The following is a 13,399-nucleotide window of genomic DNA, read 5'->3' as shown; positions in this document are numbered from 1 at the left end:
AAATAATGTGAAAGTGGGGGACAGCTGTAGAGAAGGAAGAGTTCCTATACCCGGACATGATTAAATATACTTTATCTTCTATAGTCAGATGTTTGAAACAAAAGGAAAGAAATGACACTAAGCCATTAGAGGGAAAGGTGACTGGCTGCAGAGAGACCTAAGTTAGTGCTGTCTCCTCCCCTTGCTGTTTTCCTCCTCACAGAGAACTCCTTCAAGCCCTCTGGGCCTCAGCTTCCTCCTTTACAAAATGAAAAGATCAGAAAAGATAATTTTCTAAGAGTCTTCCACTCTAAAATTATTTGATTCATACTAGAAGCCCAGTTATGTTGGGGGTAAAATGAAGCACATTTTGGTATTTAGTGATAGTTAAAACATGGGCTTTGGCAGGATTTGAATCCCAGTTTACTCGTTTTGTGACCTTGAGAAAGTTTGTTGAGATTGTGCCTTGTTCCTCCTTCCCCTCCTGTGCAAGTGAGAGTAATGATAGCCACCTCCCAGAGCTGTTGTGAGGATGACATGAAATAGAGGATTTGCTAAAATGGTTGATACTGGTGTAGGGGAAGAGGGAGAATCCCCCTCTGCCCCTTCCCTTAAGGTTCTTATGGCTGGCCAAATAATTAACAAGACAGGTTAGCAGGAGAAAATAATATTTAGTTTAATAACATGTATACATGGGAGAAAGCAGGGACACTGCGTTTCTCAACACAATAGCAGAAATTCGCGTCTTAAATACCATGTTCAGCCAATGACAAAGGAGGATGTTGGGGGTGGGGGGAGTCAGTTACACCAGAGCACTGTAAACAATGGTAAATTTATTATGCAGATTTAAGGCCTCACTTTCCACATTGATAAGTTTCTAGAAATGGGGTCATCTCCACTCTTCCCAATACAGAGAGGGAGATACCTTTACAAATGGAGATTTCCCTTATAAATGTAAATATTTCTCTGGCAGCTCCTCACAGGGCCATCCAGAGAATGTGGCCAGAGAGACAGAACTTCCAATAAGATGGGCCTGTTGGTGCCTTTTCTATTGTAACATCTATTTTACATTATATTACAGCCATCAGATAGAAGATCTGTTCCAGGAAGAAGTTACTATGTCAAATTGTTTAGGCAGTTAGTGGGGGAGGTCAAATGTCCCTCAGAGAAAACAATCAAGGTAAAGAGATATATTTCAGGGTGGCCAAATCTTGATCTCCCACAGTCCCGCCTTTGAAACTAAAAGTTTCAGTCCTTTTGAAACTTAAAAGTCCAGAAGCTGAGTTGGTAGATGTGTTTCATTTCACTCAACGCATTTCTTAGTCGTGATAATAGATCAGTTCAATTAAGTTTATTTTAGAAGGTGGTGATACAGGTGGGCTCTCAAGGTTACACCTACATTGTGGAAGCAAGCAATCAAGTATTTAATAGAAGCATTTCTATGTAAACAAAAGAAAAACAAGGTTAGTGGTTGGAGCAAGTTGTAAAGCAGTTTCTGAGTTCAGAGGACAGCCAGTTAAGAAGATTTTTAGATGTCAGCGTCGAAGTATCTTTTGCAGTTTAAAATGTCTGATGATGCCATCGGGTAATATCTCAAGTTTATATCAAGTCCATCGACTTCAGTTTGTAAGGCTTCAGGATAAAGGGGAAGTTCAGTTCTCAGTGATTTCAAATGAAAACGATGGGAAAAAATCAAAAACATTAGTTAGGAGATCTGTAGCCAGATATTTTAGGAGACTAGAAGAAATCAGGATCCAGTCCAGTGAACAGATATAAAACAAAAACCTCAAAAGATAATTAACAAAACTAGGATCTAATATCCACAAATGTATACTATAGTTTTTACTGAAATATAATTTTTCTCTCTAAAATCACCCTCATTTTTGTCAAAGATAGCCAAATTAAAACTAACTAGTTTGCAAAATAAGTCTAGTTCCAATAGAGTTGGCCCAATTATTTACATAAGTACAGCAAGAATAGCAATTGATCATATAAGCTCTTTTAAATCTGCTTTGCTGGAACTTTTTATAAGGAATCTCAGATTGAACTTCAGCGGCCTCTTGAGGGCAGGAAAGCCAAGCCAAGGATTTTGTCATCAGACATTGCCTGCAGTACCTACAGATTTGGGTTAATTCCTCTTACAAGGTTCCCCCAAAATATTTCAGGGTTCCTTGTACCTGCCAGATAAGTGACATTCTTTACTTATCCTGGTAAGTGTTGCTTGGAACATAAGGTACCAGGCCAATATTTCCACGTGGCTTTATTCCATAAAGTCCAATTTTCATTCCTCCAAGTCTATATGGTTGTATCGCAAATATGATGTTCCAGTCACAGCCTTGGTAATATAACCAGTGTTTCCAATTGTGTCCTGTTATAAGGAGAACAGATTCTTATTGAACTTATGCAAATAACTATATTGCCATGAAAACAACAAAACTCACTTACTAAAAGTTTCCAAATTCTGGAGGGATCAGGTAGAGAGAAAAAGATAAATATTTTAATTTTACTTACAAAGGTATCATTTACCAAATTGTTATAAGTCATAGCTAGCTCAGGAGAAAAGAAAAAAAGGTTTTCCTTAAATCTGAAAAAACAAAACATTAAAAATTCAGCAATACTTCAAATGAAAAATCGTAAAAATTATAATCATCCTTATCAGTTCATTCAGTCCTGTGTAATCCATTTTTCATCCCGATCTTTTTGTTAGCAGCTTCATGAAGTCATCAGTCTCTCCAGAGTTCTGTAATTTTTCACCAAGTTCAGTTTTATGATCAGAAAGTTTATCAGAAGCCTGTACTCCATTGTAACTGTCAGAATCCTTTCCATGAATTTTTCTGAAGTTGAAACATATATTTTGCAAAAGCATTAGAGCAAAGAAATAAGTCTGTAAACAAGACATCAAAATGGCAGTTGACAAAGAAATTTGGTTAATTTTGTGACATACAATACTTTAAAATAATAATAACCAGAATTATGACTGATAACCAGGACAGATCAGAATTTCAGTAATGTTATACAATTTTAAAACACCTATATCGATAACATTTACCCACAGAATACCACCTAAGCAGGTTTATCATCACTTGTCTGATAATGCTTCCCATGTAGTTTAACATACTGAATAAGCCTAATAAGTTTAGTATCTTCCTCCTTATAGGAAGAGAGCAAATTTCTTTGAGAAGTTCCAGGGCCTTTTGAAAATTCTCAAAGAAAAAAAGGTAAAAAAAGACTTTATTTAAGATATGAATTTTGGGGAGCTTGTCAAAAATATAAAAAGTCAAAGCAAACAGAGCATTAATGGTCCAAAAAGCGTTAACAGAGAGACCTCAGTCTTTTGAACACGGGAAATTATTTTAACAAAACAAAGACATCTCAGAGGTAAAGAAACTGTTTATAACCTCTCAGATGAAAAGTTCAAGAAAAATTATTATTTTAAGAGTAAGAAGACCAAATTTTAATTTTGTACCAGCTCACTTCTGATATTAAAACTCATTTACTTGATTAAATTCATTTTAATCTTAGCCAACTTGACCATGCATAAAACTCTTTTTCCAGAATTCCTCTTCCACAGACTTTTTATAACTTTCTTTTTACCTTCAGAATTTGTCCCATGTCTTTCTTTTCCCTCCTAGTACTTGAGGACAAATTTATCTTTCTTGATCAACCAAACAAAATATTTCCATTCTTTGTACCTTCTTTATACATCTTACTTTCCTTGTACACAGACATATTTTTCTTAATTTTTAGTAGCTTCAATCACATATACTAATTAGAAATTTTAACCCTTAGAAACCTTAATTTGTAAGTAAAAACTAAGTAAACAATTATAAACTTTTTTTACAGTAGCATTTGATGGCTTGATAAATTTATAAACACTTCAGAATTTCTAGAAATATGTTACTTTACAGTACAATCTTTTAATAAAGCACGTTTACCAATAGACCCAAAATACCTTTTAGTTTTCCTGTAATGAAAAGCCAAAAGTAGACAAATGTACATTTAGCAATCGATGTCTAATATCTTATCTTATTTGGAAATCATCTAGACACTCAATGAATTTTTATCATAAAATTTAGCAAAACTCTAAAGTTTTAAGTCACCAAAAAGAGTTTGGAAGCTGTAACCACCATAACACATAATTATCGTTTAAAGTTCACCCAACATTCATTTTTTTCACAACTATTTAGTTACTTGTTCCCAATAATTACTTAGATTGCCTGCAAGACTTCATAAGACATCAGATAAAATTAGCCATCATTTAAGTTACTATTTTTGTTAACCAGTTCTGTAATAGAAATAACATCAGTTTTTCTACAAAATTTCATGTAAATTTCATCACCTCTTATACCTCTAAACATAGTTTTCATTGAGACTTTTATCAGTAGGTCTTGGTCTTATAATTTTGGACAAGGGAAACGTTCCCAGTCAGACATTTTAAAACATACTCAGGCAAAGTTGACGTAATCTCTTTATATAAAATTAGCTTAAACATTCCAACTTTTATAATCTTATCAACACTTAGACTTTTACATGTTCTCAATTCAATTATAACCTGAGTCAGGTCTTAAGGCTAGTCAAATTTTTCCCTTCTTTTTCTGGCCTTAATTCTTAGGTACCAATTAAATAATTGTGTGAGAGCTCTCAAAACATTTTTTTTCCCCCCAATTTAGAAGTTTTTCCAATTCAAAGGATCCGTTGTCTGGCCATTGACGAATAGGATCTTCATTTGTATATTTATTCCAATAGTGACTCAATCCAATAAGCCTTTTTAAGGAAAGACCTGGAGGTAACTTTCCACACTTAGAATAAATCTTTCCCATGGATGCAAGAGGCGTCCCTGGTGAGGGCGCAGATGATGTCGCCCCCATGATCCACAGAATTCACTCCCAAAGATATTCAGAGAAAGTAAAGACTTCGTTGCACAGGCGGTGAGGATGGTATGGTGAAAACGGTGTCTCTGGTCTCCCACAATAGTGTGGGACGCTTCCAGTCACAGACCCGCTAATCTGTGACACCAGGCAGGCGATACTGGAATGGGATTTTTCCAGCACTAATAAGCAACGAAGATTAAGACGACAAAAGCCCTTATGGACTGTGCCCTTTATGACAAACTCCCCTAAGAACTTGGCACAGCCAGACAAAGACAGTTCGGAACCCCAGTCTACTCGACTGGCCACCAAGGTGCACTCCGGTAAATGCACCTCCCGTATGGTGGGGACCAAGGAGAACATTCTCACTGGTCACAAAGCCAAGTTCTCAGGACACAGAACAAGACAGAGACTACTCTGGGAGGAAAAGGGATCAAGATCAAAACCAAGAGTATTCTACCAAATTTACTGGAATCACTAAAAGCACAGGAAACTAGTTTCCCAAATATTTTCTCCTGCCAATCTAAATTTAGAAAGAGAAAAAAATTCTCACTGCTTGCTTGATCTCCCACACTGGTATTTTAAAATTGTAATGAATTGGATGACCATGATTGACTTTTCATTTGAGCTACTTGGTCTGCTCTTCAAGAGTTGTTAAAGTTGTTTTAAAAACGTGTGTAAGAGCCTCAATGATGAGTTCGTGTTTCAGGTGTTCCAGGAAGGAGGCCTCATTTTGAATAGTGATAGTTTAAGATGCCTCTGGAGTTGACATGTGAGTAACCCAGTAAGGTTATTCTCATACACATAATTTTGTCTTAGTAGAGGAAAAATGAAATTTTGTATTCCCTAATCCATAGAAAAAGTTGATTCCAGGTAAAATTTAAATAGAAATGTAGCTTCTGTTGACTTTGCCTGTGATGAGATGAAAATGTAAATTAAAAGTGCAAAAGTCATATGTAAATTAGAAAACACTTAGCAAAGATATGTTATGGTTACTGATATAAAATTCCAAGGTTACCAAACTTCTTAAACTACCTTAAGGCCAAAATTAATGCGTTTGGTGACTTTTTTGCACTTACTGTTTTATTGCTTTGATGTGGAAAGACTAACAGTCAAAACAAGTTGGACCGGGTTGCCAGAGCACGTTTTCTTTTATTTGCGTGTTTTAGCTGAGGCTTGCCTTCCCTCAACTCTTTTGGCATTTGAGGTTGGTTGCTCAATTTTTTCTTGGTTTCTTCACTCAGCAAATTGGTGTCTTGTTATTCTTAAAAACTTCTCAAGACTTTGCCTTGAATTCTGGGCAAGGAAGTGGAGGAAAGGACAATATTAGTAATCTTCTGGATGGAAAATAAGATAGAAGATGCCATTGTAAAAGCACAGAAATCAATACCTAAAATGCCTAATCAATACCTAAAATAAATACACCAGAAAATAACTTTTTGATTCTATTAGAGTGTTGTAAAATTGTAGAGGCTAATAAAAAAGAAAAATTGAAATGATAAGCTGTCAGCACTGTCTTGACTCTCAAGCCTGTGTGCTTGTGGCTACCTTGATGATGGGGTGTTCATGAGAGAGATTCCATGCTTATTCAAGGGCTCTAAACTGAACTGTAGAATGTGCCTTTCTTTGAACTGTCAGTGTGTATTGACAGACCAGTGGAAATGGTAGTCTGGCCCATGAGTTGAATTTGCAGTATACCGTTGCTGGTCATTTAATAGATAGAAGAGAGGTGTGAAAAAGAGTAGTTGGACAGCAGTGCACAGAGAGATTTCCAAGCTGCTTGACCCAAGGGAGAGTTTCATTGTTACGCAGGATGTCCTCTGCAGTCTTGGGTCTAGCCTGCACGAGACTGTTGTGATTTGAAAGCAGATTAAAGCTTTTGCGCAGATTTGATCTGTTCTTATACTGGCTCATTACAATGAGGGGAAGCAGACTTAGGGGATTACTTTGTGATGAATTTCAGTGCTGCTGGATTCATTGAACTGATTTAGAACTAAATCAAATACTTTAAGAGTTGTAAAGTGACTAAGAAGATTAATACTTAAAAGCTTTCTGGGCCTTAAAGTCTATAAGATACCTTGTATGTTTATGGGACAGTTACAATCATGGAATGTAGAAGGATCTAGTGAATGAAGAAAATAGAATACATTAGATAAAATCCAGATGGTTTATTTTAAAGACCTGTACTATCCAATGCCTTTTTAAAAAGTCAGGAGTATATTTGTATCCTTCTTTGCTTAGTGAAGTCTTGATGGCATTTGCTAACTCAGTGCTTCTAAATTAAATCCTTGAGTCAAACTGAAATAGACCCTATTGGTACATTTAGATGGCAAAAGTTATTTAGGTGAAACTGTTAGCATTATAAATATCTGTATATGTATATCCATTTCTAATATCCTAATTCAGACATCTCCATCCTTTAGGAAATAGGAAAGCCTGTTTCTGGTGTTCTCTTATTGCCCAAGCAATGCAAGCTTTATTTCCTGTCTTGCAGTGACAACTGCTCATTATTGGCTCTTCGCAGGTCACCGACAAGGAGCAGGAGTTTGCTGCTGGAGCTGCAAAGCAGCTTGAATATCAGCAATTCGAAGACGATCAACTTTCTCAGAAATCATCTAGCAGTAAACTATCTCGATCTCCGTTAAAGGTCGTCAAAAAGCCTAAAAGCATGCAGTGCAAAGTGGTACTTCTGGATGGATCAGAGTATACCTGTGATGTGGAGGTAAGTGAAGAGTTTGCAACTTTTACTTCCCTGATATTGAGAGCTGGGGCATGTTGGTATAAAACGCACAAGATGCCTCTTTATTTGTTTCAGAACTCTGGAAAATGACTCAGACTCGGTTTCTAAATACGAAATTTTTTCCAAAATCTCTAACGGGATCAGATTAATAAAAATACTTATAATGTCCCCAAAATGTTACAATCAAAAGAAAACTGTGATCTTCTTTAAAAAAAAAAAAATCTCTAACACTTTCCAAAAATCAAGTTTTTAAAAATATCTTGGCTATGAACTATCATTTAAATGAATTTTGCCTTTTCTATTGGGATAATTTATAGCCAAGTCAATTGTTTATTGGTAGAAACTTGTCAATTTCTGTACATGCAAGCAGTAGGATAATTTGAACTGTGAGTGCCGTTTTCTTGCTTAGAGAATGAGTAATTTGTAAAATGCACATTGTGGTGTTGAGCATTGCAAGTTAAGTGTTCTTATTGTAAAGAAAACTAAAATTCCTCTGAGAAGGGGCAGTTGAATAACTTTTGTCAGAGAAGTTTAGCAAGACCAAGTTAATAGGTGAGAACAGCACAGCCTGTCCCTAGCAGTGGAGATCGATGATTGCTGAGTTCTCCGAGTATCATGGAGAACACATACAGGGCATGAACTCAAGCCATAGGAGTAGACCTGTGTGTGTGCACCACCCATGGCACCTTCTCCCTATAGCTGGGAAGGAGCAGTTTGCTCTTTTAGCAAGGTAATTCAATTTCAGCTTTAATGTTTTCCTTCAAAGTGCTCATTCCTCCTGCCTCCAACCCCTGCCCTTTGTTATACGGGGACATCACACATCCCTGTGCACCAGCCCCTCCCCCCGCAGGCTTACACAGTTCACCTCTTCTGCTGGGTGTGCTGAGAGCCTCTCCCAGTAATATTATAAGAGTAGTAGTCTCTGGCCGGCAGTGTACGTCTCTGGGTTGTCACACGTTTCTATTCCTCTTTCCTCATGACACAGCCAACACAAACTCACCTGATTTCCCATGTCCCACATTCATTCCTCTCTGCTCTCTCTTTGTCTGCAACCCCCATATCATTTCTGTTATATTTTGCATAATGCACTCATGCACTCACTGCTCTTCTTGGAACAGAAAATTCAAATCTGTGCACAGGGTGTAATAGGTAAACAGAGGTTGAAAAACATTGCCCTAGGGAAGATGTCTTTCAGTCTCTGCTCTCCTCTAAACTGAGTTTTATCCAAGTCTTGGATGAAGGTGCTCAAACACGGAAAAACAGCTGAATGTGTTTTTTAAGTGATACAGAGCTGAAAAGGGACTGTCGGCCTGTGTGTCCGAGTCCAGGTTTCTCGTGTAGTGGCCAGTGTGGAACACTAAAGCAAAGCAACAAGATAACATCTACCAGGAATGGAGGTAAAACTTCACTCTGTTTTTAAGGATCATGTGCAAATAGGGATGGGTTTGGAGGAAGAGGTGGTCAAACTTAGTAACAGCTCAGTTGAAACTCATCTTTGGCTTGAAGTTGATTACAGGCTCAGCACAAACCAGCCATGCGGTGTAGCTGTCCGAAATGCTCGTGCCATCACAGGCAGCTTCTGTGTAGTATTTGGTTTACCAAAGGCAGCAAGTCGCCCCGTTCCCTGGGCTTCCGAGGTCCCATTTGCAGTGTCTTTTTTATGCACACTTTGCAGACTGGGGTGTGAAAACGGACTTGTCCAGTTGTAACCTGTGTGATTTCAAGGACCTTCCTTAAACTTTCTGAACCTCTGTTTCCTCACCAGAAAAATAGGGGTGAAAATATTTGCCTCTAAAAGATGTTATTGAGAAGAATAAAGCAGATAATTTATTTGAACATTTTCTGGGATGTAGCATATTGTTGATAAATGGTAGCCGTTTAATAATATTCGTAGGAGCAGTGAACTCTGACTTGAGCTTATTCAGCAGAGAGTTATAGGATGGTGAGCGATCTGGAAACCTTCCCATGAAATGTGTTGAATATAGAAACAATAAGATTTAGAGGAGACAGGACAGCTGCTTTCAGTTACCTGGAAAGGTGGTCATTGAATGTCATAATTTTGGTTTTTTTTAACATGTAGAAAGTAAAACAAAGGTGGAAGTTACAGGAAGTCAGATTTTTAAATAATCAGAAAAAGAATGTTTTAAATTATTGCTGTCGACTTTGTGATGATTTATGCTCTGCCGGTAGGATTCCAGCAGAAACTGTAGGTGCATTTATGGAAACCAGCAGTTCCTTGGATGCAGTCTCAGACCAGATAACTTCTAGTGCCCCTAAGACTCGTGGTGAGAAGAGACACAACAATCTGAATTGGAAAAGCAGAATTGCTTCCCTAATCCTTCCCTAATCCCTCTCTCCAACACGTGCAGTTGTAGGTGAATTAAGAACAGAATGCAGGAGATCATAATAGACGTAACTTTTGTTGCACTTAACAAGGCATCAAAAAAGGCATTTTATTTTCCTCTGTTCTTTTTTTGTTTTTGTGAGGAAGATCAGGCCTGAGCTAACATCCGTGCCCATCTTCCTCCACTTTATATGGGACGCCGCCACAGCATGGCCTGATAAGCGGTGCGTCGGTGTGCACCCGGGATGCAAACCCGGGCTGCCAGCAGTGGAGTGCGCGCACTTAACCGCTACGCTATGGGGCCGGCCCCAAGGCATTTTATTTTAATGAATCCCTATGCCTACGTGTTTTTCTCCATGGCTTATTTAATGCCTGCATCACTTCACCATCAAAATCAACATGACTCAATTCTGCCGTGACTTCATCATTGGAATTTATAGTCCCCTATAAAGGACCCTCTGCCAACATGCGCGCACACACACACACACACACACACACACACACACTGTGGAATAGCACAGCCCGGTTCTCCTTCCTTTCTTTTGAAACCGCAGGTAGCATTTCCCCTGGCCCAGCAGTGCTGCAGTGGGAGAAGCCCAGCAACCCAGAAAAGCAAGATAAGAGGAGTGGTTGCTCCCTGGGAGCAATGACCGAACAGTTATTAAGTCCCCGCCCCCAGTGTTTTGGTGTTAGCCTTTTCAGATTTCAGATTTTTCTCTAGCAGAAGGCTTAGATCATTGTAGCATTTGAGAGACATTTTCCTCAGTGATTTTTTTCCAACTTAGTCTTGATTATGTAAAATATAAAAAGATCTTATTATGAGTAAGATGTAAGAAAATATAGTAAAAGATCTTATTATAAGTAATTTGATATATATGTTTAGGAAGTGTTTGCATGCTACCAGATTTTCGTACATGCCAACAAAATCACTAATAATGTCATTTCCTCCTCCTTATTTTTATTAGACTGTTAGAGAACACAAGCAACTTCCTGTAGCCAGTTTGCTATCATTGTTACTGTTATGTTTCGAACATAAATTTTTTGTGTGTGTGTGAGGAGGACTAGCCCTGAGCTAACATCTGATGCCAATCCTCCCCCTTTTTTCTTGAGGAAGAGTGGCCCTGAGCTAACAACCGTGCCCATCTTCCTCTACTTTATATGGGACGCCACCACTGCGTGGCTTACCAAGCAGTGCATCGGTGCACGCCCGGGATCCAAACCTGCGAACCCCAGGCCGCCGAAGCGGAGCACGCGGCTTAATTGCTTGCACCACCGGGCTGGCCCCCAAATATAAATTTTAAAAGACATAATAAACAAAAATTAAAAAAACCCCAAAAACAAGCAATAGAGGAAATAGCACTCATCATATTGATTTGTCCTGTTGCTTCCATGTTGGGTGGACTCCTTTGAGTCTGACTGATGAGCACACAACATATTTCCTGATGACCATCCAGTTGGTAATGTTTTCTGTTATGTGGGCACCATTCTAATCTAGTCTGATTTGGTTTTAGGAAAATGATCTGAAATTTGAGTCCATAGTTCATAATACTGTATAGGTTTGCTGCTGCATATATAAAATTTTTAGGCTATTTTATGGTGTAATTTTGTCTGCTCTCCACAAAAAAACCTAATTGGTGGAGGGGTCTAGAGTATGACAGGAGAAGTGACAGGGGGCTTCCTCATAAGGGCCTGCCCTGTTTCTCTGTGCAGGGGGGACCTCCGTGAGCTCTCCTCAGCCCCTACCTGTGGTGGATTCAGTAGTGAGGGAAACTTAGTGCTTAGGAGACCCAGGGAGATCTGCACGGGGCTAGCACTCCAGCAGGAGATGCCAGTGAATCAACCACACTGGAGAAAGATTTGTATCTAGATTGGGGCAAATCAAAAAGAGCTACTTAAGGGGCCGGCCCCATGGCCTAGTGGTTAAGTTCAGCACGCTTTGCTTTGGTGGCCCGGGTTCGGTTCCTGGGTGCAGACCTACACCACTCATTGGTGGCCATGCTGTGGTGGTGACCCACATACAAAATAGAGGAAGATTAGCACAGATGTTAACTCAGGGTGAATCTTCCTCAAGCAAAAAGGGGAAGGTTGGCAACAGTTGGTCAGGGCGAATCTTCTTCAGCAAAAAAAAAGAGCTACTAAGGTGCAACAATAAAACCAGAAAAGCCTGCCCCTCAGGTTCAGCCCTCTCCAGAGGCCTGCTGGTTGAATGGGCTCCATGACTGAGTACCATTGAGGACGTCCAGGATGGCCTGGAATCTGGACTAAGCACCAAAACAGTGGAGTTGACTCCAACAAGCATTTCTTGATACCATCCAAAGATGCTTCTAAGGAACCAGAGAGGGTAAGGAAATTCATGGCACTGTGTCCTAAATGTGCCTTTGTCACCTTCTGATGGTTAGGAAGGGACTGTTTAAAAAATTTCCAAATGCTCTGTCTTACCTGTGATTCAATTAACTGTCCAAATCATGCTTCTATTTCATGTACTCCACTTACTGAGATTTGGTGGAAAATCAAATTCAGTGTCTGAATTTTCCAACTTCTATAGGTTACATGATTAAAATACCTTAGAATCCTTTTGGAAGTTCTTGTCTAGACAGCAGATAGAATTGCCATAATCCAGAAAGTTGATTAGAGTACCTATTGCCTTTCATGGATTACAAGAAATAATCATTGTAAAAAATGAAAAATAAGGATTTTTTTCAAAGCAGTACAAGTATTGTTCATTCAACAGTTGCATAAGTTACATAGTTTTTGATTCTGTGTAATTGTGTAAATTCCAATTTAACCTCTCAGTGGGTCTCTGCTCAACTGAAGGTCTTAGCGTGTTGTCCCGTCTGTCCTGTGCTGTGGCTGAGTGGCCCAGTCTAGCAGCAACAGCTTTCCTGCTTGAAGACCCATGCCCGTGGGGACTGCTGAGGATGGAAGGACTTTCATTAACTGGGTTTCCGTGTGTAATGATTCTTTGGTGCAACCATAGGAACAGTTACATACAAGGACAGCTAACACACACCTTCTCATTTACCTGACATAGTTAGCATTAAATCTTCCCAAGGGGTTCAAATTTGATTCATTAAGGTTTGATTAAGGGGAAAAAAATGCTGTTTACTAAAATTTTTAAATCTTTTCTCCTGGCTTTCATTTTTAAAAAGTAATAAACTCTGATAGTCCGTCATGAGTGTAGACATGGTCTGTTAAACACTCTAAACAATATTAAGGTTAAAAATAAGAGCATATATGTCCAGAAATATAACCAGAGAAGGGCTAGAACCCAGATCTCTTGCCCTCTGGTGCAGAGGTCCCTTAACTGTGTGGCATGAACACATCCAAAGTCTTTGGCAGCAGAAGGAGCAAACTGAAATATAGTATTTACCTCCAGCATGGACTTGTGAAATAGTAGGAGGAAAAGAGACAAAGGAGGAGAAAGATTCGCTTTTCAAATTATTTAATAATAGTTAGATTCTTGAATTT

The 13,399-nt window shown here is 38.7% G+C and overlaps 1 protein-coding gene across 22 annotated transcripts in view; it reads left to right on the top strand.

Moving 5' to 3' along the window:
- EPB41L3 (erythrocyte membrane protein band 4.1 like 3) overlaps positions 1–13,399 on the top strand; it is a 237,465-nt gene that overhangs the window by 149,256 nt on the left and 74,810 nt on the right. For all 22 annotated transcript variants that reach the window (XM_087438856.1, XM_087438851.1, XM_087438852.1 and 19 more), the window contains one exon: positions 7,372–7,569. In XM_087438856.1, coding sequence (XP_087294982.1) covers positions 7,372–7,569 — 198 coding nt within the window. The remainder of the gene's footprint in view (positions 1–7,371; positions 7,570–13,399) is intronic.

Source organism: Ceratotherium simum, chromosome 14 (assembly GCF_057802395.1).
Source record: "Ceratotherium simum simum isolate JZ-2026a chromosome 14, ASM5780239v1, whole genome shotgun sequence".
In the NCBI taxonomy this organism is placed as follows: Eukaryota; Metazoa; Chordata; class Mammalia; order Perissodactyla; family Rhinocerotidae; genus Ceratotherium; species Ceratotherium simum.
Note: the sequence above shows the minus strand (reverse complement) of the source record. Positions and strands in the feature narration are given on the sequence as shown.